General features: G+C 38.7%; 1 protein-coding gene across 11 annotated transcripts in view; it reads right to left on the bottom strand.

The window, feature by feature from the left end:
• Positions 1-5,025: 5,025 nt before the first annotated feature.
• Positions 5,026-26,077, bottom strand: part of fmt (phosphatase 6 regulatory subunit 1-like protein fmt) — a 113,257-nt gene continuing 92,205 nt past the window's right edge. For 8 of the 11 annotated variants that reach the window (XM_070097158.1, XM_070097157.1, XM_070097160.1 and 5 more), the window contains 6 exons: positions 21,941-22,183; positions 20,781-20,881; positions 12,673-13,066; positions 10,241-10,321; positions 8,594-8,771; positions 5,026-6,756 (listed from right to left, as the gene is read on the bottom strand). In XM_070097158.1, coding sequence (XP_069953259.1) covers positions 8,606-8,771; positions 10,241-10,321; positions 12,673-13,066; positions 20,781-20,881; positions 21,941-22,183 — 985 coding nt within the window. In that variant the 3' untranslated portion in view covers positions 5,026-6,756; positions 8,594-8,605. The remainder of the gene's footprint in view (positions 6,757-8,593; positions 8,772-10,240; positions 10,322-12,672; positions 13,067-20,780; positions 20,882-21,940; positions 22,184-26,077) is intronic. The other 3 variants (XM_070097162.1, XM_070097164.1, XM_070097165.1) reach the window with 2 other exon arrangements.

Raw genomic sequence — 26,077 nt, 5'->3', positions numbered from 1 at the left:
TGAGGTTTCATCACTTACTGATTTGTACACAACTGAATTTGGGAGACCTTTTTTTTTTTTTTTTTTTTTTAAGTATTCTAGTATGGATGTGTCAACCAGGTAAAGGTTTGATATCTAGGAACAATAAGTCTTGTCCTTCACACACACAGAACAGCATAGTCCTAACAACTTTAATTAAAATAATAACTGTCTTTATCACACCAAGATGGAGAGGAAGAAATGGTTGGAAAAGCAGAGACAGTGTTAGTGTGTGTTAGTTACTATTTTGTCCTAGGCACATGTCGATTAGACATGCGTGCGCGTATTTAGTTACCGGTTTGTCCTGTGTGTGTGTGCGTGCGCGTGCATGCATGCGCACATTGTGTGTGCATGTGTGTGTATGTGTGTGTGTGTGTGCATGTGTGTGTGTGTGTGTGTGTGTGTGTGTGTGTGTGTGTGTGTGTGTGTGTGTGTGTGTGTGTGTGTGTGTGTGTGTGTGTGTGTGTGTGTGTGTGTGTGCACCTGTCCTGCCAAGTGAGTGTGAAGCAGAACACTGTAAATGTTTTAAAATATAGTAGGATTGCTGGTGACTTTTTTCTGTCTCATAAATATGCAAGATAACAGGTATATCTTGTTATTTCTACTTACACTTAGGTCATACTATGCATGCATGTACACATTTGTATACATACCCATCATTTTTCTTCTTTTTTCTTAATAGTTCTTCTCCTTATTTATTTTCTTTCATCTCCATGGGGAAGTGGAAAAGAATCTTTCCTCCGTAAGCCACATGTGGCGTAAAGGGCGACTAAAATGTCAGGAGCAAGGGTTGAGTAACCCCTTCTGTATAAATTACTAAATATAAGAAGAAAAACTTTTAAGTTAAGATGTTTCAACATGCATGGATATAGTGCATATAAGAAAGAGATGATTGTCAGTGTTATGAATGAAAAGATTAATGGCCTAGCTCTAGGTGAAAAAAAGCTGAAGAGGGTAGGAGTGTTTCAGTGGGGAGAAATAAATGAGATTAGTTCAGGGGGTATTGGAGAGTGTTAGAGCTAAGGAAAGAGTATCAATAATGTTGAGTGATCAGTTATGGCAGGAAAAAAGTGGGAATATAAATGTATAAATTCAAGGAGTGTGTCTATTAAAATAAAGGTGGGATGGGAAAAGTGGGTTATATTAAGTGTTTGTGCACCTGGAGAAGAGAGGAGTGTAGAGGAGAGAGAGGTTTTGGGAGTTCTGAACCAAGTAAGAGTAATTGTGGGGGATCTAAATGCTAAAGTGGGAGGAACTGTTGTATTAGGCATAGAAGGTAAGGTTGGCGTGCCAAGGGTTAATGATTATGGGGAAAGTGGGGTCTTTGACTGAACTTTGTATTCAAAAATGTTTGGTAATAGGAAATACATACTATAAAAACAAGAATAGGTAAATAAGTATGAGATGATATAGGGTGTAATGACAATAGTTTGTTGGACTATGTATTTGTGGATAAAAGGTTGATGGGTAGGCCTCTGGATGTCCATACTTATAGAGGGGCAACAGATTTATCAGATTTTCTAGTTGTAGCTACAGTGAGAGTAAGAGGTAGATGAGGTACGTGGAGAATAGCATCAGCGAGTACGAGAGAGAGGTGAATGTTTATGAACTAGAGGAGGGGGTAGCTAAGGTATGATATAAGCAACTAATGGGAGAAAGATGAGTGAGAGTATAGGTAATCAGGAGGTTGAAGAGATATGGGGCAAATTTAAGAATGCTATGTTAGTGTGTGCAGCAGAAGTGTGTGAATATAGAAGGGTGGGTGCAGGAGGGAAGAGGAGTGATTTGTAGAATGATAAAGGGAGTGATAAGGAAGAAAAAGTTAACATTGAGAGGTTTTTACAAAACAGAAGTGATATAAGAAGGGTGGAGTCTATGGAGAGTAAAAAAAGAGAGGTTAGGAAAGTAAATGAGTGGTTGAGGTTCTGTCAACAAATTTCGCAAGGACAAGAAAAAGTTTTGTAGTGAGAGGAACTGCGTGGAAAGCCTAGGGAACAAATGGATTTACCAGTTAAAGACAGAAAAGGGAAGTTGAAGGTATTGAGATGGGGGGAATATTTTCAGCTGTTAAATTATGATGAAAGGGAGGTAGTGATTTCATGCATTGGCCTGGGAGGTATGACATTCTTTAGGAGTGAGGAAGAGCCAGATGCAAGAGGGGGGGGGGAGAGAGGAGGGGGGGGGAGAGAGAGAGGGGAGAGAGAGAGGGGGGGAGAGAGGGGGGGGGAGAGAGAGGGGGAGAGAGAGAGGGGGGAGAGAGGGGGGAGAGAGAGAGGGGGGGGGAGAGGGGGGGAGAGAGGGGGGGGGAGAGAGAGGGGGGGAGAGAGAGAGGGGGGGGGAGAGAGAGAGGGGGGGGAGAGAGAGAGGAGGGGGGGAGAGAGAGAGAGAGAGGGGGGGGGAGAGAGAGAGAGAGAGAGAGAGAGAGCGTGCGTGCGTGTGAAGCAGTGGGTAACATGAAAGGGGGATAAAGCAGCTGGGATTGATGGGATCAAGACATATGAAAGAGGGTGAGGTACCTAGGGATTGGCAGAAAGCATGCATAGTTCCTTTGTATAAAGAAAAGGGAAACAAAAGAGTAAAAAGAAGAAGCCTGTCGAGCATACCACGTAAAGTGCATGGTAGAGAATTAACAGCAAATAGAGAGAGCAAGATCACTGATGAACAAGGAGAATTTAGGAAGGGTAAGGAATGTGTAGAACATGTGTTTACATTGAAACATAAACATATAGGTAAAGGTTAGGAAGTTTTTGCTGCATTTATGGATTTAGAAAAGGCCTATAATAGGGTGGCTATGGAAGCAATGCAGATGTTGCAACTGTATGGAATAGGTGGTAGGTTAATGAAAGCAATTAAGAGTTTTTATGAGGATATTAAGGTCAATGTTAAAGGGTATGTAGGAGAGAAGGCAATTAATTTCCAGTAAAAGTAGGTCTTAGACAGGGATCCATGATGTCACCATGGTTGTTTAACATTTATAAATGGGGTTGTAAAAGAAGTGCATACTAGGGGGTGTTGGGGAGGTGTGGAATTATAATATCCAGTAACTAATACAAAATGAGAACTGTCACAGTTGGTTTTTTGCCAATGACACTGTGCCTCAGGGAGATTCTGAAGAGAAGTTGCAAAAGTTGGGAGGGTATGTAAAAGAAGGAAATTAAAAGTGAACATGGGAAAGAGCAAGGTGATGAGTATAACACAATTTAGGTAATGAAAGATTTGGATATCAGAGTTATGGTTAGCAGTAATCTGAAACCAAGACAACAGTGCATAAGTGTTCGCAATAAAGCTAATAGAATCCTTGGCTTCATATCAAGAAGCATAAATAATAGGAGTCCTCAGGTTGTTCTTCAACTCTATACATCCTTGGTTAGGCCTCATTTAGATTATGCTGCACAGTTTTGGTCACCTTATTACAGAATGGATATAAATTCTCTGGAAAATGTACAAAGGAGGATGACAAAGTTGATCCCATGTATCAGAAACCTTCCCTATGAGGATAGACTAAGGGCCCTGAATCTGCACTCTCTAGAAAGACGTAGAATTAGGGGGGATATGATTGAGGTGTATAAATGGAAGACAGGAATAAATAAAGGGGATGTAAATAGTGTGCTGAAAATATCTAGCCTAGACAGGACTCGCAGCAATGGTTTTAAGTTGGAAAAATTCAGATTCAGGAAGGATATAGGAAAGTACTGGTTTGGTAATAGAGTTGTGGATGAGTGGAACAAACTCCCAAGTACCGTTATAGAGGCCAGAACGTTGTGTAGCTTTAAAAATAGGTTGGATAAATACATGAGTGGATGTGGGTGGGTGTGAGTTAGACCTGATAGCTTGTGCTACCAGTCGGTTGCCGTGTTCCTCCCTTAAGTCAATGTGACCTGACCTGACTAGGTTGGGTGCATTGGCTTAAGCCGGTAGGAGACTTGGACCTGCCTCGCATGGGCCAGTAGGCCTTCTGCAGTGTTCCTTCGTTCTTATGTTCTTATGTTCTTATAAGAGGGAGTATGGAGGAAGTGAATGTGTTCCAATATTTAGGAGTGAACTCATCGAAGGATGGGTCTATCAAAGACGAGGTGAACCATAGAACTGACGAGGGAAAAAAGGCGGGTGGTGCTTCGAGGCATATGCGGAGAAAAATGTCATCCATGGAGACGAAGAGGGAATGTATGAGAGTAGTGGTACCAACACTCCTATATGGGTGTGAAGCATTGGTTATGAATATTGCAGTGAATAGACTGGAGGGAGTAGGCATGTCATGTCTGAGGGCAATGTGTGGCATAAATATTATGCAGAGAACTCATAGTTTGGAAATTAGGAGGAGGTGCAGAGTTACTAAAAGTATTATCCAAAAGGCTGAGGAAGGGATGCTGAGGTGGTTTGGACATTTAGAGAGGATGGAGCGAAACATGATGGGTTGGAATGTGTATAAATCCATAGAGGGAAGGAAGGGTATGGGTCGCCCTAGGAAAGATTGGAGATGGAAAGATTGGAAATGTACAGGAGGTTGTGTGTGTGAGGGGCTTGGGCATCCAACAGGCATGTATGAGCATATTAGATAGGAGTGGAGGCAAATGGCTTTTTGGGACTTGACAAGCTGTTGTAGTGTGAGCAAAGTAACATTTTCAAAGGGATTCAAGGAAACCTGTTAGCTGGACTTGAGCCCTGAGGTGGGAAGTACAGTGCCTGCACTCTGAGGAAGGGGTGGGGATACTTGCAGTATAGAAGGGGATCTGAACTGTAGTATTGGCATGCCTCTGACAAGACAGTGATGGAGTGAATGATGGTGAAAGTGTTTCTTCTTTTTTGGGTCACCCCTGCCTCAGTGGTAAACGGCAGATGTGTTAAAAAAAAAATATATATATAAAATACACACATACTGATAATTCACATTTTTATCTATTTAATAAATAAAGAGTAGCACCAAATCCAAATGAGTAGTGTCTATAGACACACACAGGGCATTCACTGGTAATCACAGACTGGTAGTGCAAAATGAAAATTTTGCCCAACAATAAACTCTTTATTGGTAGTTCTAGAATGCTGAAGGCTTAATTAAAACAAGGAATTCACACTGAAGATCATAAAGATGGAATATTAAGGAAGAAACTGTAGTATTGCAGGCCATTATAACAGCACAAGATAACTCACCGTTTCCAAACGAAATATTTTTTTTAAATACTGGAATGATGCTCCCTGCATTTTCAAGACCTGCCAGAGCCTTTACTCAGAGCTACATTTCTGACTGGACCTATTTTGTGTCAAATTATTCAACAGTAATGAATACTTCTTGTCTTGTAGACTGCTGAAGGGTTCTGAGGATAGGGATAAACAAGTCCCATGTCTTTCTGGCTTAAGTAAATTCACTTAAAAATCACACATTTAATGCCATGTTTAATTATGAAGCACTAAACTAAGCACCTACTTAAGACAAGTAAAACTATTGCAATTCCCCAAATGCTTTACTTTCTGATGACTTCCTGAGTGGAATGATAAACCAACATTTAATGGTATAAGAAAGCTTTGACACAGATCTGTAAATAAGAATTTCAATCTTGAAACTGAAAGTACCCTGAAAATTTACACACTATATATATATATATATATATATATATTAGTAGTGATGTTTTAAAAAGTCTAGAAGAGAATTTGAAACAAATTGAGCATGATTATAAAATGTGTCAAGCTTGATCAGTGGAATACAACCTGTCATTTGAAGTTCAAAGAAACATTTTCCTCATCCATGATATAGCCTTAGCAGTTCAAATTGAGACCATATTCTAGATTTTTTAAACTGGTCCTCATTTTCTTGTCAATTTTAGATTAATGAGAACAAAGGTATTTAAAAATGTGACTAAATATACAGTGACATACAAAGCCTAATAACAAAACTCGATGAGAAATCCTCAGGCTATAAAGCAGACACTCAATGATCATGCCCAGGAATACAGTTTCTCCACATCCAACATACATCTCATAGAAGGTCACTCACTCATGATTGGAAATGTTAGGTGTTTGGCCTGTATTAATTTTATACATATGTTTTTTCCTCATATTCATCAGCAGGAATACCTACTTCACTGCTATACTCAATATTGGGACAATGACTATTTCACATATTTCTGGAAATTAATATAGAGTACTGTTAAAAACATGATTAGGAATTGTATCACTAGTGTGGACGTGTATATTTCGTTTTGATCCAGTTTCAGACCTGTATGATTACTAGTTATCAAAACCCAATATATTAACTACATTTGTTTCATGAGTAGCATTGTTCAGGATAAAATATGTAAATAAATATAATTTGACAAGTTACCATGACATGGAAAAGGAAGGAGCCTTCCCTTCCCATGTGAAACTTGTCTAGGCACATTCCTCTACACTGCATAATACATTAAAAAATTGTGGCTCAGGAAAAAATCAATCCTAGCATCCCTCATCTCAAAAATGTAGTTTACACTGTAGTAGTTAAAACTCAACCTTGTGGTAAAGCAGAAATATTACACTTCACTAAGCCCACTGAAAAAACTTGAAGAGGAAAAACCTTCCTGTTGTTTTGTGGTAGACAACATTCATCACAATAAATACAAAAACCTAAATAAAGGCAATTCCACTGGAGTTTCTATGAGGTTAGAGCATTTTAAACTGGAAGTACATATCAGGCATGTAAATCCTGAGGTGTTGCTGGCAGATAAACTATTCTACATCCTCATACAGTTGATCCTCCCACTCCTTACTCTGATGGAAAAAATGTACATTAAACATAACATGAAATCTGAAAATAAATAAATCTTACTTATGATGAAAATATTATATAGTGATTACAAATGGCCATGTCTGATATAAATTTTAAATTTAGAAAAAATTTACCCAGTGATTTAATCTATAATGCTAATGCATTAGATTAAATCACCCTAGATATATAAAAAGTCTACAATTTATGAAACTCGTCTGATACGTCTTTTCAATTCAATGACTTGTAACCCCTTCACTGTTGGAAGCCCAGAAAATAAAAATACTCACAATGTTAGCATTAAAAAAAAAAAATTCTTCTGAAATAACAGAATCTTTTTCTGAAAGTAATGACACCAAATGTACAAAACTTGATAGGAAACTAATGGAATTATGCAGGTGCAAAGTTAGAGGTTTGGGTGTAATTTATGCATCAGTGATTTTTACCCAATTTGAGTCCTATTCTAAGCTAATTCCACTGCTCAATTCAGCCAAATTATTAGCTATTTTACTAGTATGCTTTCTGTTCTATCACCTGAGCACAAGAAACTGCCCATTCAATAATCAGATCTAATAAACAGCATAGAATTCAGTAATTTGGTCAAATTTACACAAAATTAAAAAAAAAATATTAAAAATAAATACGACATTCCAGACAATAAAGCACAATTTCTTGTATTCATTAATCACATCCTCAGGCCTCTCCTATATTATACTTGCCCTCCATTTTGAATTTATCACAAAAAATCAAAGATTTATGCTGTTTCTTGGATAATAAAATATAACCAGTAATGATTGCTCATGGTTTATGGCACCCCAATAATTATATCAGACCTAAAGAAAACCCTTAAAGAGACTGTGAAGTATATGGGGGCCTTATCTGACCTTGGGAAAACCGTCAAAAATTTAATATTTCCGATACTTTGAGCCCAGTTCCAAGCTACTTCTGGTCTTGAAACCAACCAAAATCATCTCTTGTTTCAGTAGTATATCTTCCATTCTCTCAAATGATACCAAGAAACATCCAACAGAACCACAAATTCCATTCTAGAAAAAAACTCAAAAATGTTATTTTAAACTAAACACAATTCAGAGATTTGCTTTTCCCATCATGCATTGTGTGAAGGTAGGATTTTTTTTTATAGTGTGCACACTCACTGCACAGCCATTCTCTCATACGAAGGCCAAAATTTTTTGCTTCACAGCTTACATTTAGGAGCCGAGCTCAAAACGTAGATTTACTTAAGATGATCCTGGCATTAATAATGCAGATCTACACGAGAGAGTGAAAGGGTTAATCATGTTAATAATTTTAACACTAGCTATCACAAGTCATTTTTTTTTCTAATGCCATGAATTTACAATCATTACTCCATAGTAGTAGTTTATGTAGGTTTGTGGAGCATTGTAATTAAGGCAACTTAATCCTTTTGAGAATACTATTTGTCCACATCAAAAATCAATAATTTATATAAACATGTCCCAAACATCAACCTACTTGTATAAAGAATGTAATGTTTAATGTGAAGGAATACAAGCTTTCCAAAGCAGATGAACATTATCATGAAATTTTCTTTTAGAAATTTAGAAAAATAAATTTTTTTGAGATTTTACCAAGACAGATAGAGAAATAAAACTGACATACTTCATAATGCCTGGTTACAACTGGAAAAATATAGTTAATAAACAGCCAAAGAATAATAATATCCCCCATATCAAATCTAAATTTGTTAAACACTTCAATAAATGGTCAAACCAAATAATCAACTACCTACCTTGAAAATAAATTTACCAAATTACATATACACAGAAGTTTATACCAAGGAGGTTAGAAAAGACACACCTTTAGGAAATATTAGCTCTGTGAAGGAGTGTCTGCTACTGCTACTGGCAATCCGTCCTGTTGACTGTGGTCATCCGGCAATACTTCACTCTTGCTGAGAACAGGAGCTGTCGTACCTGCGTCACTGCTACCTGAACTCTTGTCATTGTTCTTCAGAAGGCCTCGAGATGATAGGAAGCTGAACCAAATGTGCGAAGTTTGTAAGCATGCAATTTTAACACTCCAAACACAAGACTTAAAGTATCAAGTGAACAGTACTTGTTAAAGGCTTCAATTGCAAATGAACTGATGTATGTAATATAGTGTGTACAGTTATATCTGTGTGGATAATCTGAATTGTGAGGTCAACACACTTCTGGAAATGAAGCAGTTTAACAAATGATGGTGAATGTGTTTTCTTTTGGTCACCCTGCCTTGGTGGGAGACAACCATTAGGGTAAAATAAAATAATAATAAAAATAAATAATAATGCTAATAAACAGCGGTGAGTGTGTAAAAGGAGAGCAAATGAGAGTGGGTGAGGTTCTGTCAACAAATTTTGTTGAGAATAAGAAGTGTTAGAGAAGTGGGTACAGAGGTGAACTCGTGACAGTAATAAAGGACAGGGAAAGGAGAAAGCTTTTATAATGTTGTTTCACCCTGTTGAACATTATCTTCACTGACTTGAGTTCTAAACAGAACAAAAACATCTTCACAATATAAGACTGCTTTGCACCTATATCATTTTGCAACGAAATCTTCGGAACTGCAAAGACAGTGCTATATAACTACTCAATTCCATGGGAAACGAGAGAATTGATGTTAAATGTATGGGTTGTGTTTTTGTACTCTTTAATATATCATATGTACAGTAGTAATTTCAAAGACACTTTTAGCAGGGAAAACTTTTAATAATTGTGTACACAGAAAAAAAACCCTGAAGAGTCTTCAGGGTGTTTTTTTTTTTAACCCCCCTGAAGAGACTTCAGGATGCATTTATGCTTATAAAGCATAAATGCTTATAAAGAATAAATGCATCCTGAAGTCTCTTCAGGTGGTGAGGTCAGCGGAGAATAAAGTCGGGAAGGAACGATATGTATCTAGGCATCAGCTCGAGAGGTTTTGTGTTGTGCATGTTGATCCTGGACAATGTGTGCAATGGGTTTTGTTAATGTACATATTTCTCTGTTTTATTCTAGTGTCTCAGTGCATGTTTGTTTTGCCCTGTCATTTTTGTGATATATTAGTTGTGCTTTTTTTCCGCAGTCCATGAGATGGGAATGCATAGCAAATTATCTTTTATGAACTCTTAACTCTTTTATATCATTTTATTTGTAACTCTCAGGCCTCTACGTGCAAGATAATTAATCCATGTGTAAGATAGCTTACTTCAAATCTTTTCCAAAACTCACAACTAACAATGTATTTTGGATGGGGGACAGACACACACACACACCTTAATGCAACTTTTACTAATACAAGTAAAAATGTTTTAGTACCCACTGAACAACCTTAATATACAAGTCAATCTCTTATTCCCAATGAGTTAGTTTCTTGAGTGTTTTCTAAGAGGAAAAAACAGATTAAGGAAGAAAAGCTTAAAAGAAAATATTTACCTAAATGGGAGTTTATATGAAAGAAAATAATAATAAAAATATGATTACTTACTTGAAATTATCTATTAAATCATCATGGCTTTTTTCTTCTTCCTTCCCTGGCTCTTCTTCACTCACTGCTGCTTCCAAATTACTGCACACCAAAGCCATGCATTAAGTTAAACCATTAACATCAACTACACAAACAGTGTTATCTCCAAGCAAAGTTAAATACAGCATACACATTAAAATGAATCCTTGAGTTTCTACCCAACTGCATACAGTACTCTAAAACAACCAGAAGAGCTACACATTCGGCAAGAGTTTACAGAGCATGAAGTAGTATCAGGTAAACTCAAGCACATCTAAAGCAAGATGTTACCATCTAAGCAACACTCAACAATATTACTATTATTATGATAATTATATAACTATTAGTGCATTATATTCCTTTAACATATTAAACATTCTTACAAATACAATGAGTCATGGCCACATTACTATATAAACCAAGGGCCAACACATGTAAAAATTCTGATATTTCTATATTTTATGTAGAATTTTAATTGTTAAATAAAATTTATATTGTATTATGTATAATAAAGTACATTAGGGGTGAATTAAATGTGTAATCCTTTTGATTCCCTAGTCACAATAATACTGTTATGATACACAAATAACCCGCACATAAAAGAGAGAAGCTTACAACGACGTTTCGGTCCGACTTGTACCATTTAATGGTCCAAGTCAGACCGAAATGTTGTCGTAAGCTTCTCTCTTTTATGTGCGGGTTATATGTGTATCGTTCCAGTCACAGTATTGTGCCTTTTTTTGTTATTTATATACTGTTATGTTTTGAATCATGCCATTTCAAAACCCCTCATTCTGGATGGAGTTCTATATGAAAGTATGCCCCATCTTTTGCTATCCAAGCTCATAAGTTTCTGATAAAATACATTTAGGAACTGAAAGATCTAAAGCTATTTCACCCTTTACTGTGGTTTACTGTAAACCCCTCCAGCTGTCAGTGACTACTGCACTATCTTAATGAACCAGTAAAATTTACCTTAGTTGTCCTCTCTCTATTTAACTTCCTTCAAAGCAACTTCCACTGTTTGATTCACAGTTTTTACTTTAACATCATTTTCAAAACTAAATCCAAATAATTTATTATATGTACCATATAATAAAATATTTGGATTTATGTATGTTTTTTTTTTTTTTTTATCATCACACTGGCCGATTCCCACCAAGGCAGGGTGGCCCGAAAAAGAAAAACTTTCACCATCATTCACTTCATCACTGTCTTGCCAGAAGGGTGCTTTACACTACAGTTTTTAAACTGCAACATTAACACCCCTCCTTCAGAGTGCAGGCACTGTACTTCCCATCTCCAGGACTCAAGTCCGGCCTGCCAGTTTCCCTGAACCCCTTCATAAATGTTACTTTGCTCACACTCCAACAGCACGTCAAGTATTAAAAACCATTTGTCTCCATTCACTCCTATCAAACACGCTCACGTATGTATGTATCATCATTATATGTATCACAGAAGGAGGGGTATTAATGTTGCAGTTTAAAAACTGTAGTGTAAAGCACCCTTCTGGCAAGACAGTGATGGAGTGAATGATGGTGAAAGTTTTTCTTTTTTGGGCCACCCTGCCTTGGTGGGAATCGGCCAGAGTGTTAATAAAAAATAATAAAAAAAAAATGTATCAGCCTCATACAGTAACAGCACAATTCCAATTATTTTCGAATAAGTATATGTAATGAATTCATTTCCTTCAGAATAAATAGGTTCTCCCCACGAAACCTTTATTAGAAATATTTCAATAATACTGCATTAGTAATGTCAAGGTAAAAGAAATACACATTGTGTAAGTACTTGCTTCCCATCTTTGCTTTCCACAATGTTTCAGTGTAACTGTCATACTTCCATTTTGCATATTTAGCAATCAAACAATACCATAATAATATTAATTAACAAGCACACTTTGAATGCATGCAATTATACATTAAATATTCACAAGGTTATTTTTGTTAGTTCTGCTACAAGAAAATATCATGCATTTAACATAAACCAAGCTTAACCCTTAAACTATCCAAACGTAGATCTACGTTCATGTGCGTAGCGCTCCGACCTTGATTTTCCCCATTTGAAAGAACGTAAAAAACGTAGATTTACGTTTGGAGCCCCCCGCACGTGAACGTAGATCTACGTTTGAACAGTTTAAGGGTTAAATGCAATCCAGTAAACCCTCGATTTAATGGACTTCAGAAACACAAGACAAAATCCACTGGGTCACAATCAGTTTGAAAACAATGGACAAAATCCACTATTTATAGAATTGTCTATGACTTTTATGACCACAGCAAAGCAATCACTTCTTTCCACCACAGTGACCTTGGCCGGCCGGCCACCCTCTTTCCTCTCTATTAGTATATTAAATCAAGAGCTTACCAAAGTTCATTTCAAACAATAGTACTGCACATTTTTACACTTACCTCTTTTGAGGTTCACCTGCAGGAGTAACAGTGTTTTTCTGGTCATCACAGTTAGTTTCAAATGCTGAATCAAAATTCACACTGGAGAAATCTGCTTTGAAGGCCTCTTGGTTGGGTGTGGTTTCACCAAAAATGGTGTTTGAGCTATCTTGCTGAGCCATTGGAGGACCAAAGACATTGGTGAAGTCAGTGGAAAAGGTATCTTTTTTAGGATTATGACTAGGCCCAAATGGACCCATGGTGGAAGCACCACCAAATACATTGCCACCAAAGTCAGCCCAGCCAGTGTTGTCAGAAGTATCTGCCATTGGGGCTGACTGCCAGGGGTTTATGGGTTCATCAGGGCAACTGTTCTGACCACCACTAGACCGTTTGTCAAACACCTCTGCCCAGTCTGAAATTTAATAGATTTTGTTACGAAGGATAAATAGCATCTTACCTTAATTAGAACTGAAAACTAGAAAACAGAATTCAATAAATATTTAAGATGTAATTTTCCATGTGACAGAATGGCCAAGGCATGAATACATCCTACACTAAGTAAATTTCTTAATATGCCTCTTCTAATTATCATTATTTCCATTAGAAAGATGCACTAAACCCACAGGAGACAGTGCCCAAGAAAGGAGGCAATCAGGTTTGATCCCAAGAGATAGTTCTAATTCCTTGGATCATGAGTCCTTCATCCTCAAGGTGCCTTTTTTGAAGGGTCCTTTACTGTACTCTAGTTTCTCAAGGTCTGTAACTTTATCACCATTTCAAATTATCCTTACTAGCCAAAATTTTTGCCAAAACAGATACTCAATTTTAGATCGATACCAATACCTATACTTTTTAATATTTATTTTTTTATTTTTAACCCCTTTAACCGTGTCAGACCCTACAATTAAATTTCCTGCGTGTTGGGGCAAGATTTCATGATTTGTTTGCAATCGTGGCAAGTTAAGAGGCAGGACCAGGATCAGAGAATTGACCCCCTGCAAGCACATATAGGCAAGTACGTGCGATGAAGCATACTGTGTTCATGTGTGTGAGTGTATGTGAAGAACGCTGAAGTTTATGAGGCAGTGTGTGTTGACCTCTATGCTGTATCACTATTGTTCACAGACTTGCATTTTTTCATTTTGTAGCGTATATTTAACGTTATCCTTGGAGGCAAAGGGAATATATGAGAATATAGTGGTACCAACACTTTTATATGGGTGTGAAGCATGGGTTGTAAATGCTGCAGCGAGGAGGCTGGAGGCAGTGTCCTGTCTAAGGGCAATGTGTGGTGTAAATATTATGCAGAGAATTCGAAGTGTGGAAATTAGGAGGATGTGTGGAGTATTAGTCAGAGGGCTGAAGAGGGGCTGTTGAGGTGGTTTGGTCATTTAGAGAGAATGGAACAAAGTAGAATGACTTCAAGAGTGTATAAATCTATAGGGAAAGGAAAGAGGGGTAGGAGTCATCCCCGAAAAGGTTGGAGGGAGGGGGTCGAGATGGTTTTGTGGGCGAGGGGCCTGGATTTCCAGCAAGCATGCACGAGTGTGTTAGACAGGAGTGAACAGAGACGAATGGTTTTTGGAACCTGGCAAGCTGATGGAGTGTGAGCAGAGTAATATTTTGTGAAAGGATTCAGGGAAACCGGTTAGCCAGACTTGAGTCCTGGAAATGGGAAGTACAATGCCTGCACTTTAAAGGAGGGGCATGGAATATTGGCATTTTGGAGACGTGTCTAAGCTGTCATATCTGAGCGCCTCTGCAAAGACAGTGATTATGTATGAATGATGGTGAAAGTGTTAAACGATGATTAAAGATGACTGTGAAACAGAAACCTGTAACTGTTTTGCATGATGGTAGGATTGCTGGTTTCTTTTTCTGTCTCATAAACACGCTAGATAACAGGGATATCTTGCTACTCCTACTTACACTTTGGTCACACTTCACAGACACGCACATGCATATATATATACATACATCTAGGTTTTCCCCTTTTTCTAAATAGCTCTTGTTCTTCTTTATTTCTTCTATTGTCCATGGGGAAGTGGAAAAGAATCTTTCCTCCGTAAGCCATGCGTGTCGTATGAGGCGACTAAAATGCCGGGAGCAATGGGCTAGTAACCCCTTCTCCTGTAGACATTTACTAAAAAAGAGAAGAAAAACTTTATAAAACTGGGATGCTTGAATGTGCGTGGATGTAGTGCGGATGACAAGAAACAGATGATTGCTGATGTTATGAATGAAAAGAAGTTGGATGTCCAGGCCCTAAGCGAAACAAAGCTGAAGGGGGTAGGGGAGTTTCGGTGGGGGGAAATAAATGGGATTAAATCTGGAGTATCTGAGAGAGTTAGAGCAAAGGAAGGGGTAGCAGTAATGTTGAAGGATCAGTTATGGAAGGAGAAAAGAGAATATGAATGAGTAAATTCAAGAATTATGTGGATTAAAGTAAAGGTTGGATGTGAAAAGTGGGTCATAATAAGCGTGTATGCACCTGGAGAAGAGAGGAATGTAGAGGAGAGAGAGAGATTTTGGGAGATGTTAAGTGAATGTATAGGAGCCTTTGAACCAAGTGAGAATAATTGTGGTAGGGGATCTGAATGCTAAAGTAGGAGAAACTTTTAGAGAGGGGAACTGAATGCTAAAGTAGGAGAAACTTTTAGAGAGGGTGTGGTAGGTAAGTTTGGGGTGCCAGGTGTAAATGATAATGGGAGCCCTTTGATTGAACTTTGTATAGAAAGGGGTTTAGTTATAGGTAATACATATTTTAAGAAAAAGAGGATAAATAAATATACAAGATATGATGTAGGGCGAAATGACAGTAGTTTGTTGGATTATGTATTGGTAGATGAAAGACTGTTGAGTAGACTTCAGGATGTACATGTTTATAGAGGGGCCACAGATATATCAGATCACTTTCTAGTTGTAGCTACACTGAGAGTAAAAGGTAGATGGGGTACAAGGAGAACAGAAGCATCAGGGAAGAGAGAGGTGAAGGTTTATAAACTAAAAGAGAAGGCAGTTAGGGTAAGATATAAACAGCTATTGGAGGATAGATGGGCTAATGAGAGCATAGGCAATGGGGGTCGAAGAGGTATGGGGTAGGTTTAAAAATGTAGTGTTAGAGTGTTCAGCAGAAGTTTGTGGTTACAGGAAAGTGGGTGCGGGAGGGAAGAGGAGCGATTGGTGGAATGATGATGTAAAGAGAGCAGTAAGGGAGAAAAAGTTAGCATATGAGAAGTTTTTACAAAGTAGAAGTGATGCAAGGAGGGAAGAATATATGGAGAAAAAGAGAGAGGTTAAGAGAGTGGTGAAGCAATGTAAAAAGAGAGCAAATGAGAGAGTGGGTGAGATGTTATCAACAAATTTTGTTGAAAATAAGAAAAAGTTCTGGAGTGAGATTAACAAGTTAAGGAAGCCTAGAGAACAAATGGATTTGTCAGTTAAAAATAGAAGAGGAGAGTTATTAAATGGAGAGTTAGAGGTATTGGGAAGATGGAGGGAATATTTTGAGGAATTGTTAAATGTTGATGAAGATAGGGAAGCTGTGATTTCGTGTATAGGGCAAGGAGGAATAACATCTTGTAGGAGTGAGGAAGAGCCAGTTGTGAGTGTGGGGGAAGTTCGTGAGGCAGTAGGTAAAATGAAAGGGGCTAAGGCAGCCTGGATTGATGGGATAAAGATAGAAATGTTAAAAGCAGGTGGGGATATAGTTTTGGAGTGGTTGGTGCAATTATTTAATAAATGTATGGAAGAGGGTAAGGTACCTAGGGATTGGCAGAGAGCATGCATAGTTCCTTTGTATAAAGGCAAAGGGGACAAAAGAGTGCAAAAATTATAAGGGGAGAAGTCTGTTGAGTATACCTGGTAAAGTGTATGGTAGAGTTATTATTGAAAGAATTAAGAGTAAGATGGAGAATAGGATAGCAGATGAACAAGGAGGCTTTAGGAAAGGTAGGGGGTGTGTGGACCAGGTGTTTACAGTGAAACATACAAGTGAACAGTATTTAGATAAGGCTAAAGAGGTCTTTGTGGCATTTATGGATTTGGAAAAGGCGTATGACAGGGTGGATAGGGGGGCAATGTGGCAGATGTTGCAGGTGTATGGTGTAGGAGGTAGGTTACTGAAAGCAGTGAAGAGTTTTTACGAGGATAGTGAGGCTCAAGTTAGAGTATGTAGGAAAGAGGGAAATTATTTCCCAGTAAAAGTAGGCCTTAGACAAGGATGTGTGATGTCACCATGGTTGTTTAATATATTTATAGATGGGGTTGTAAGAGAAGTAAATGCGAGGGTCTTGGTAAAAGGCGTGGAGTTAAAAGATAAAGAATCACACAAAGTGGGAGTTGTCACAGTTGCTCTTTGCTGATGACACTGTGCTCTTGGGAGATTCTGAAGAGAAGTTGCAGAGATTGGTGGATGAATTTGGTAGGGTGTACAAAAGAAGAAAATTAAAAGTGAATACAGGAAAGAGTAAGGTTATGAGGATAACAAAAAGATTAGGTGATGAAAGATTGGATATCAGATTGGAGGGAGAGAGTATGGAGGAGGTGAATGTATTCAGATATTTGGGAGTGGACGTGTCAGCGGATGGGTCTATGAAAGATGAGGTGAATCATAGAATTGATGAGGGGAAAAGGGTGAGTGGTGCACTTAGGAGTCTGTGGAGACAAAGAACTTTGTCCTTGGAGGCAAAGAGGGGAATGTATGAGAGTATAGTTTTACCAACGCTCTTATATGGGTGTGAAGCATGGGTGATGAATGTTGCAGCGAGGAGAAGGCTGGAGGCAGTGGAGATGTCATGTCTGAGGGCAATGTGTGGTGTGAATATAATGCAGAGAATTCGTAGTTTGGAAGTTAGGAGGAGGTGCGGGATTACCAAAACTGTTGTCCAGAGGGCTGAGGAAGGGTTGTTGAGGTGGTTTGGACATGTAGAGAGAATGGAGCAAAACAGAGTGACTTCAAGAGTGTATCAGTCTGTAGTGGAAGGAAGGCGGGGTAGAGGTCGGCCTAGGAAAGGTTGGAGGGAGTAAAGGAGGTTTTGTGTGCGAGGGGTTGGACTTCCAGCAGGCATGCGTGAGCGTGTTTGATAGGAGTGAATGGAGACAAATGGTTCTTAATACTTGACATGCTGTTGGAGTGTGAGCAAAGTAACATTTATGAAGGGGTTCAGGGAAACTGGCAGGCCAGACTTGAGTCCTGGAGATGGGAAGTACAGTGCCTGCACTCTGAAGGAGGGGTGTTAATGTTGCAGTTTAAAAACTGTAGTGTAAAGCACCCTTCTGGCAAGACAGTGACGGAGTGAATGATGGTGAAAGTTTTTCTTTTTCGGGCCACCCTGCCTTGGTGGGAATCGGCCAGTGTGATAATAATAAAAATAATAGTTTTTTTTTTTCACCTTTCTTTTACTCTCCATAAACTCTGAACTTCTGCTTTGTAAAAACCTCTCATAATCTACCTTTTTCTCTTTTATCGCACCTTTTACCTCATTATTCCACCAATCACTCTTCTTTCCTTCTGTACCCACCCTCCTATAGCCACAAACTTCTGCCCCACATTCTAATACTGCAATTTTAAAACTATCCCATCCCTCTTCAACCCCCCCCCCCACTACCTATACTTGCACTAGCTCACCCCTCTTCAAACCCCCCCCCCCCATCCAACTACCCATATTTCCACTAGCCCATCTTTCTGCCAAAAGCTGCTTATATCTCACCCTAACTTCCTCCTCCCTTAGTTTATAAACTTTCACCTCTTTCTTACTATTGCCATTTTCCTTTTGTCCTATCTACCTCTTACTCTAACTGTAGTTACAACTAGATAATGATCTGATATATCCATTGCTCCTCTATAAACATGTACATTCTGATACCTACCCATCAACCTTGTATCCACCAATACATAATCTAACAAACTACTTTCATTATATGCTATATCATATCTTGTATACTTATTTATCCTCTTTTTCATAACATATGTATTACTTATTACCAAACCTGGCAATATAAACACAAATGCAGTATAATGTGATCCTTTATTGACTACGTTTCGCCCACACAGTGGGCTTTTTCAAGTCACAAACAGAACTACCTGGGGTGGAAGGAACGCGAGTATTTATAGTCCGGCTGAGGTCAGGTGAAGAATGCTGCATCTGATGATGTACCGAGTTGGGTTGTAGAGTCTAAAAACTTGGGTAGCTTGGAAAGGAGACTGGACAAGTTTGTGAGCAGACCTTCTACAGTGTTCTTATGTGGGATAGCGATGAAGAAGTTTCTTGGCAAGTGGTTCAGCTATGTTATAGAAGCCACTATTCTGGTTGAAGTTGTCGGATATAGAAATAAGTGATGATTCCAGGATTCTTCGGTATTGAGTGTTGTCTTCTGTGGCGATAAGTCTTGAGTTTCTGTAGTTTATCAAGTGGTTGTGTGAATTACGGTGTTGTACGCAGGCATTCCTTGTGTCGTCAGACCTGCTTGCGTATTGGTGTTCTGAAATACGTGTTTGGAGGTCCCTTGATGTTTCGCCCACGTATAACTTGTTGCAGTCATTACAAGGGATTATGTATACCCCTGCAGAGGATGGAGGCTTGTCCTGCCTACTACTGGTGATGTCCTTGATGGACATCACCAAGGACATCAAGGACATCACCAGTAGTAGGCAGGACAAGCCTCCATCCTCTGCAGGGGTATACATAATCCCTTGTAATGACTGCAACAAGTTATACGTGGGCGAAACATCAAGGGACCTCCAAACACGTATTTCAGAACACCAATACGCAAGCAGGTCTGACGACACAAGGAATGCCTGCGTACAACACCGTAATTCACACAACCACTTGATAAACTACAGAAACTCAAGACTTATCGCCACAGAAGACAACACTCAATACCGAAGAATCCTGGAATCATCACTTATTTCTATATCCGACAACTTCAACCAGAATAGTGGCTTCTATAACATAGCTGAACCACTTGCCAAGAAACTTCTTCATCGCTATCCCACATAAGAACACTGTAGAAGGTCTGCTCACAAACTTGTCCAGTCTCCTTTCCAAGCTACCCAAGTTTTTAGACTCTACAACCCAACTCGGTACATCATCAGATGCAGCATTCTTCACCTGACCTCAGCCGGACTATAAATACTCGCGTTCCTTCCACCCCAGGTAGTTCTGTTTGTGACTTGAAAAAGCCCACTGTGTGGGCGAAACGTAGTCAATAAAGGATCACATTATACTGCATTTGTGTTTATATTGCCATTGTGTCGGTATTTTATACCATTTATTTCCATTACCAAACCTCTTTTTATACATAGTTCAATTAAAGGCTCCCCAATTTCATTTACTCCTGGCACCCCAAATTTACCTACTACTCCCTCTACAACATTTTTACCCATTTCAGCATTGAGATCCCCAACCACAAGTACTCCCTCACTCAACATTTCCCAAAAATCTCTCTCTCTCTCCTCTACACTTCCCTCTACTCCAACCCTTAGTTTACTCAACATAATCCTTGAATTTATACATTTATATTCCTTCTTTTCCTACCATAACTTATCCTTCAACATTATTGCTATTCCTTCCTTAGCTCTAACTCTATTAGAAACCCCTGACCTAATCCCATTTATTTCTCCCCACTGAAACTCTCCTACCAGGACATCCAGCTTCCTTTCATTCATAACATCCACACTCATCCCTTTCTTATCATTCGCACTACAACCATACACAAGTTTAGACAAATTTTATTAAGAGTTAGGTTCATTTATTTTATTTTGGTCACATGTCTAATACTGTAAATCACTCTAACCTAGTTAATATTCACATTTACAAGAGATAATGACCAGAATAAACAGATTCCATTGTGGGAAAGCCCAGGCCAGAAAAATGTTGAAAAATTACTCTTATTTTCTGATTGATCACCACAAAAACACAGGATAATCGAAATCCGCAAATTAAGTGGGTGGTGGTTTATTTGTGCAGCAGCATGCAAATTTGGAGGGATAATTATCAGTACCATCTACTTTGTTTTCACCAGCTGAGTTTGTACCATGACCAGTTTTATTACATCTTTATGTTCGTATATATTCACTTGGAAAAACATTGCAACTATTTTTTTTAAATCAATTAGTGCCATACCATCAGGATCCACTTCCATTTTAGTCTCTCCTGATCTAACTCCAGAATATTCCTCTTCATCTTCCTCTTCTGAACTAGAACCTGCATCCTTTTCCTTGTCACTGTTGAGGTGAAATAAATGAATACATTTTAAATCCCATTTACTACCTTAATTTTTCAGAGTAACAGTAATTTTTATAAATACTAAACAAAAAAAATGGTAAAGTAAAAGGACACAAAGTGCAACTAATGTGACATTTTATTATGGGACCGTTTCGCTCTCCAGGAGCTTTGTCAAACCGTTACAAACAACTTGACAAAGCTCCTGGAGAGCAAAACGTTGCCACAATAAAATGTCACATTAGTTGCACTTATGTACTTTTACTTTGCATATTGTTGGTAATTCTACCAACATATATATAGAAAAAATGGTATCAATTAAAAAATCCAAACTTTTCTGAATGCAATGTTTCACAAGTTACATTGTTTATAGAGATCTCATATGAGCAAGAGGCTACAACTGCAGACTAAAAGTCAAGTGGTGCTGAATTGACACTAAAGAATACTAAAGACTATTTCTTCAGAGTGGTAGAGTGCTGAACTGAGACATAGGTGGTAATATGTTCTACTACCACTATTAACTTGAAAAATTTAACAGCAACCTGAACACAAAAGGCAAGACACCACAAGCACAGCTCTACTCCTATAACTACAAATAGCTAATCAAATGAGCTGCTGTATATATCTTATACTTTACTTATGAATGCAAACTATAAAGCTTAGTTGCTGCAAAACTGCATTCTCAACTAAAAGTAACTTCCAATTACTTAGGCAAATCTCCTCAATGCTTGCCACACTACCAAAACTTGGTATACAGCTACTTATAAACTAAAACAATTACTCATCACACTAGTTAACAATTACCCTAATTAAAGTAAAGAACAAAAATAAATTTGCTCTTTGCAGTCACTAGAAAACCAGACTTATGTACTTGAGTGCTTAAACATGATACCCAGTTACAACTACAGTACAAAAATAAGAAATTATTACAAAGCTTAAATAATGAGGTCATTATGAAAAAATCTCACTCCAGCACAATGGAAGAAATGTAGTTTTGAAAGTGGGTTAATGTATTTCATATATCTGTTCTAATTTTATGAAATACAAGAAACTACACTTACTTTTCTGACTGCACTGACTCTTGGTTGAAAGTAATTTCTTTTTCTTTATCACTCCACATATCATCAAAGTCATTCATATCTGGACGTCGGTGTGCACACATTTCTTCAAACAAATCGCGATCCTCGACAACTCCACCTTCTCCTCCTCCTTCGATTCCCTGACCACCTGTGAGGGTACCCATTCCCATTTCTGTTGTACCAGATAGAGCCAGTGCTTGTGTACTTAACCGCTGAAGAGGTCCACTGTAAAAGTTTGGGAAAGATATACAGGTATAATAAAAATATTTATCTCACTCCCCATACTCCTCCAAGGTAAGGCAGATTATGAAAAAAAAAAATTCAAACAAATACGTATTACATTCTTCCTAAATAGACACGTCTAATAAAGAAAGCAAAAGCAAATGAAATTTCTTTCATTTTCGTTATAGTAGTTAATATAGGAGAGAAGGGGTTACATTAACCCTTTGCTCTCAATAATTTTGTACTTATTACAGAAGAATTCTCACCTACTTTCCCATGGAGCTTAAAGGTAGCACTACAAGGACAAGAGCTATTACAATAATTAGAAGGAAACTCAGATGAGTGTGTTTACATACACGCACAGCTGCATGTGTAGTAGTGTATGCTGAATGTAAGTAGTAGCAGTAAGATGTACCAGTTATGTTGCATGTTTATTTCAAAGACGACACACCAACAAACTACCAGTGTAAAACAATTAACAGGCTTCCATTTCAGATTTGTTTGACAGGACAACAGTATCTCCCTAATGGGTAGTTTCTGTCTGCAATCCTACTTGAGGCCTGAGCATCCAACAGGCTTGTGTAAGCATGTTGGACTGGAGTGGAGACAAGTGGTTTTTATGACTATGTGCTGTTGGAATGTGAGCAAGGCAACATTTAAGAATTCAGGGTAACCGGTTAGCTGAACTTGAGTCATAGAAATGGGGAGTACAGCAACAGCACTCTAAAGGATGGGTGGAGATATGTTGCAGTTTTTGAACTGTAGTATTGGCATGCCTCTGGCAAGACAGTGATGAATTAAGTGATGATGAAAATGTTGCTTCTTTTTCTGATCACCCTACCTAGGTGGAAAGCTGACATTATAAAAAAAATTAATACACGTCCTGAATTATAAAATGCCTTAGCATTTGATGATATGCATGCATGTGTACTGTATGACCATATGAGTGTTTGTCTGTGATGGTTAACCCTTTGACTGCCGCGGCCGTATATATACGTCTTACGAGGTACCGTGTTTGATGTATATATACTCATAAATTCTAGCGGCTTCAAATCAAGCAGGAGAAAGCTGGTAGGCCCACATGTGAGAGAATGGGTCTGTGTGGTTAGTGTGCACCATGTAAAAAAAATGCTGGAGCACGCAGTGCATAATGAGAAAAAAAAAACTCCGACCGTTTTTTTTTAATTAAAATGCTGACTTTGTGGTCTATTTTCGTATAGTATTTAAGTTGTATTCTCATTTTCTTGGTCTCATTTGATAGAATGGAAAACATATTATAGAAATAGAGGTGATTTTGATTGATTTTACTATAAAAAGAACCTAGAAATGGAGCTCAAAGTAGGGGAAATGTTTGATTTTTGCCAATGTTCAAAAGTAAACAAATGATGCCATTGACCAATAAATGTCCAACTAGCCATTCTAATATGCAGTCATGAATGGGTTGATGTTATTTATACAATTATTACAGAATTGCAGTAGTCTGCATAATAGTAAGTCTTCTATTTTTTGTTTGAATAAAAATTCAAAATAGAAAGCAAGAGTAATAACAGAGGGGCCTGGAGACATGACTGATGAGCAAAGAAAATGTTATTTTAGAGCCAGGAATGTCTGCATTGTTCATTCTGGACCTTATTTTGAAATTGTCATATTTTTTAGTTTTCGTGAAATTGGCCAAATTGCAAATTTCTGACCACATTATTAGGTAGTTGAAATCAGTAAATGGGCAGTTTCTTGTACTCAATCGATAGAAAAAATGGAGTTCTAAAGAAATAGCTATGAGGTTGGGCAACTGGAACAATGGAATTAGCCGAAAATAGGGCTCAAAGTGGGCGAAATCGCTGATTTGTAAACAGCGCCGAGGTCGCTAACTTCGCGAGAGCATAATTCCGTCAGTTTTCCATCAAATTTCGTTTTTTTGGTGTCATTACAATCGGGAAAAGATTCTATCATTTCATAAGAAAAAATATATTTTTTTTTTTTTTTAAATTTTGCGACACCAGGAGACACCTCAGGATTTGGGGTTGCGACAGTCAAAGGGTTAAGAAGAAAGTACACATGTACATGTTTGCACATGCCAGTATAATTAAGAAAACTATGAAATCTATTGACAGTACATCCTCCACTAAACACTAAGCTGATTGGCAAATCTTCCATTATCTCTGTTGGCAACCGTAAAAACTTGACTGGTTCACAAGTGGCCTATATATAAATGCTGATATTGGTTAACTTGGCGAGTTTGAAGAGGACCTCCTGTATCTCACAAAATTATTTATTGCAGTGTATTATTATATAATTCTTATTATTATTTATTACACATCGGCCAATTCCCACCAAGGGAGGGAGGCCTGAAAAAGAAAAACTTTCATCATCATTCACTCCATCATTGTCTTGCCAGAGGCATGCTTACACTACAGTTATAAAACTGCAACATTAACACCCCTCCTTCAGAGTGCAGACACTGTACGTACTTCCCATCTCCAGGACTCAAGTTCAGCCTGCCGGTTTCCCTGAATCTCTTCATAAATGTTACTTTGCTCACACTCCAACAGCACATCAAATATTAAAAACCATTGGTCTCCATTCACTCCTATCAAATACACTAATGCATGCTTGCTGGAAGTCCAAGCCCCTCGCACACAAAACCTCCTTTATCCCCTCCCTCCAACCTTTCCTAGGCTGACCCCTACCCCGCCTTCCCTCCACTACCGATTTTTACACTCTTTACATCCTCTTTACATGTTCGAACCACTTCAACAACCCCTCCTCAGCCCTCTGGATAATAGTTTTGGTAATCCCGCACCTCTTTCTAATTTCCAAACTACAAATTCTCTGCATTATATTCATACCACACATTGCCCTCAGACATGACATCTCCACTGCCTCTAGCCTTCTCCTTGTTGCAATATTCACTACCCATGCTTCACACCCATATAAGTGTTGGTATAACTATACAGTGGACCCTTGAGTTTCAAATGGGCTGACTATCGAACATTTCGAGTTTCGATCACTTTTTTCGAACCAATTTTCTTCCGAGTATCGAACTCTACCCAGCTTTCAAACTGTCGGGTACCAGACCTGTCCACCAGCCTGCTCTGTCCGCATCCCCTCGTGAGCCGGTCTGGCTTTGTTGATGCTTGAGTGAACACTGACCTGCCACTCATTTAAACATTTCACAGTTTATTCATTGCGTTTGGTGCTTGTTTATTAAGTGCGTCTGTGAAATAAGCTACCAAGGTGGTGATGGTGGTTGGTATTGGTGGATGGCCTCATAGCCAGCCAGCCTCATAGCCAGCCAGCCAGCCAGCCAGCCAGCCTCATAGCCAGCCAGCCAGCCAGCCAGCCAGCCAGCCAGCCTCATAGCCAGCCAGCCAGCCAGCCAGCCAGCCTCATAGCCAGCCAGCCAGCCAGCCAGCCAGCCAGCCTCATAGCCAGCCAGCCAGCCAGCCAGCCAGCCAGCCAGCCTCATAGCCAGCCAGCCAGCCAGCCAGCCTCATAGCCAGCCAGCCAGCCAGCCAGCCTCATAGCCAGCCAGCCAGCCAGCCAGCCAGCCAGCCTCATAGCCAGCCAGCCAGCCAACCTCATAGCCAGCCAGCCAGCCAGCCTCATAGCCAGCCAGCCAGCCTCATAGCCAGCCAGCCAGCCAGCCAGCCAGCCCAGCCCAGCCCAGCCCAGCCAGCCATGTTTACACAACCCCGTGTTCCCTTCAACAATTTTTTTTTTTTGGTAAGTAAAAATATTATTTTGTATGTTTACTTAAATGTTTATTTATCTAATACTAATTGTACTATGTATGTTTGTTGTGTGTAAAACTATAATGTAATCTCTATAAAATGTATTTTTTTTGTGAATATTTCTGGGTTTCTGGAACAGATTAATTGTATTTCCATTATTTCTAAG

Source organism: Cherax quadricarinatus, chromosome 56, assembly GCF_038502225.1.
Source record: "Cherax quadricarinatus isolate ZL_2023a chromosome 56, ASM3850222v1, whole genome shotgun sequence".
Classification (NCBI taxonomy): Eukaryota; Metazoa; Arthropoda; class Malacostraca; order Decapoda; family Parastacidae; genus Cherax; species Cherax quadricarinatus.
This window is presented reverse-complemented; position numbering and strand designations above follow the sequence as displayed.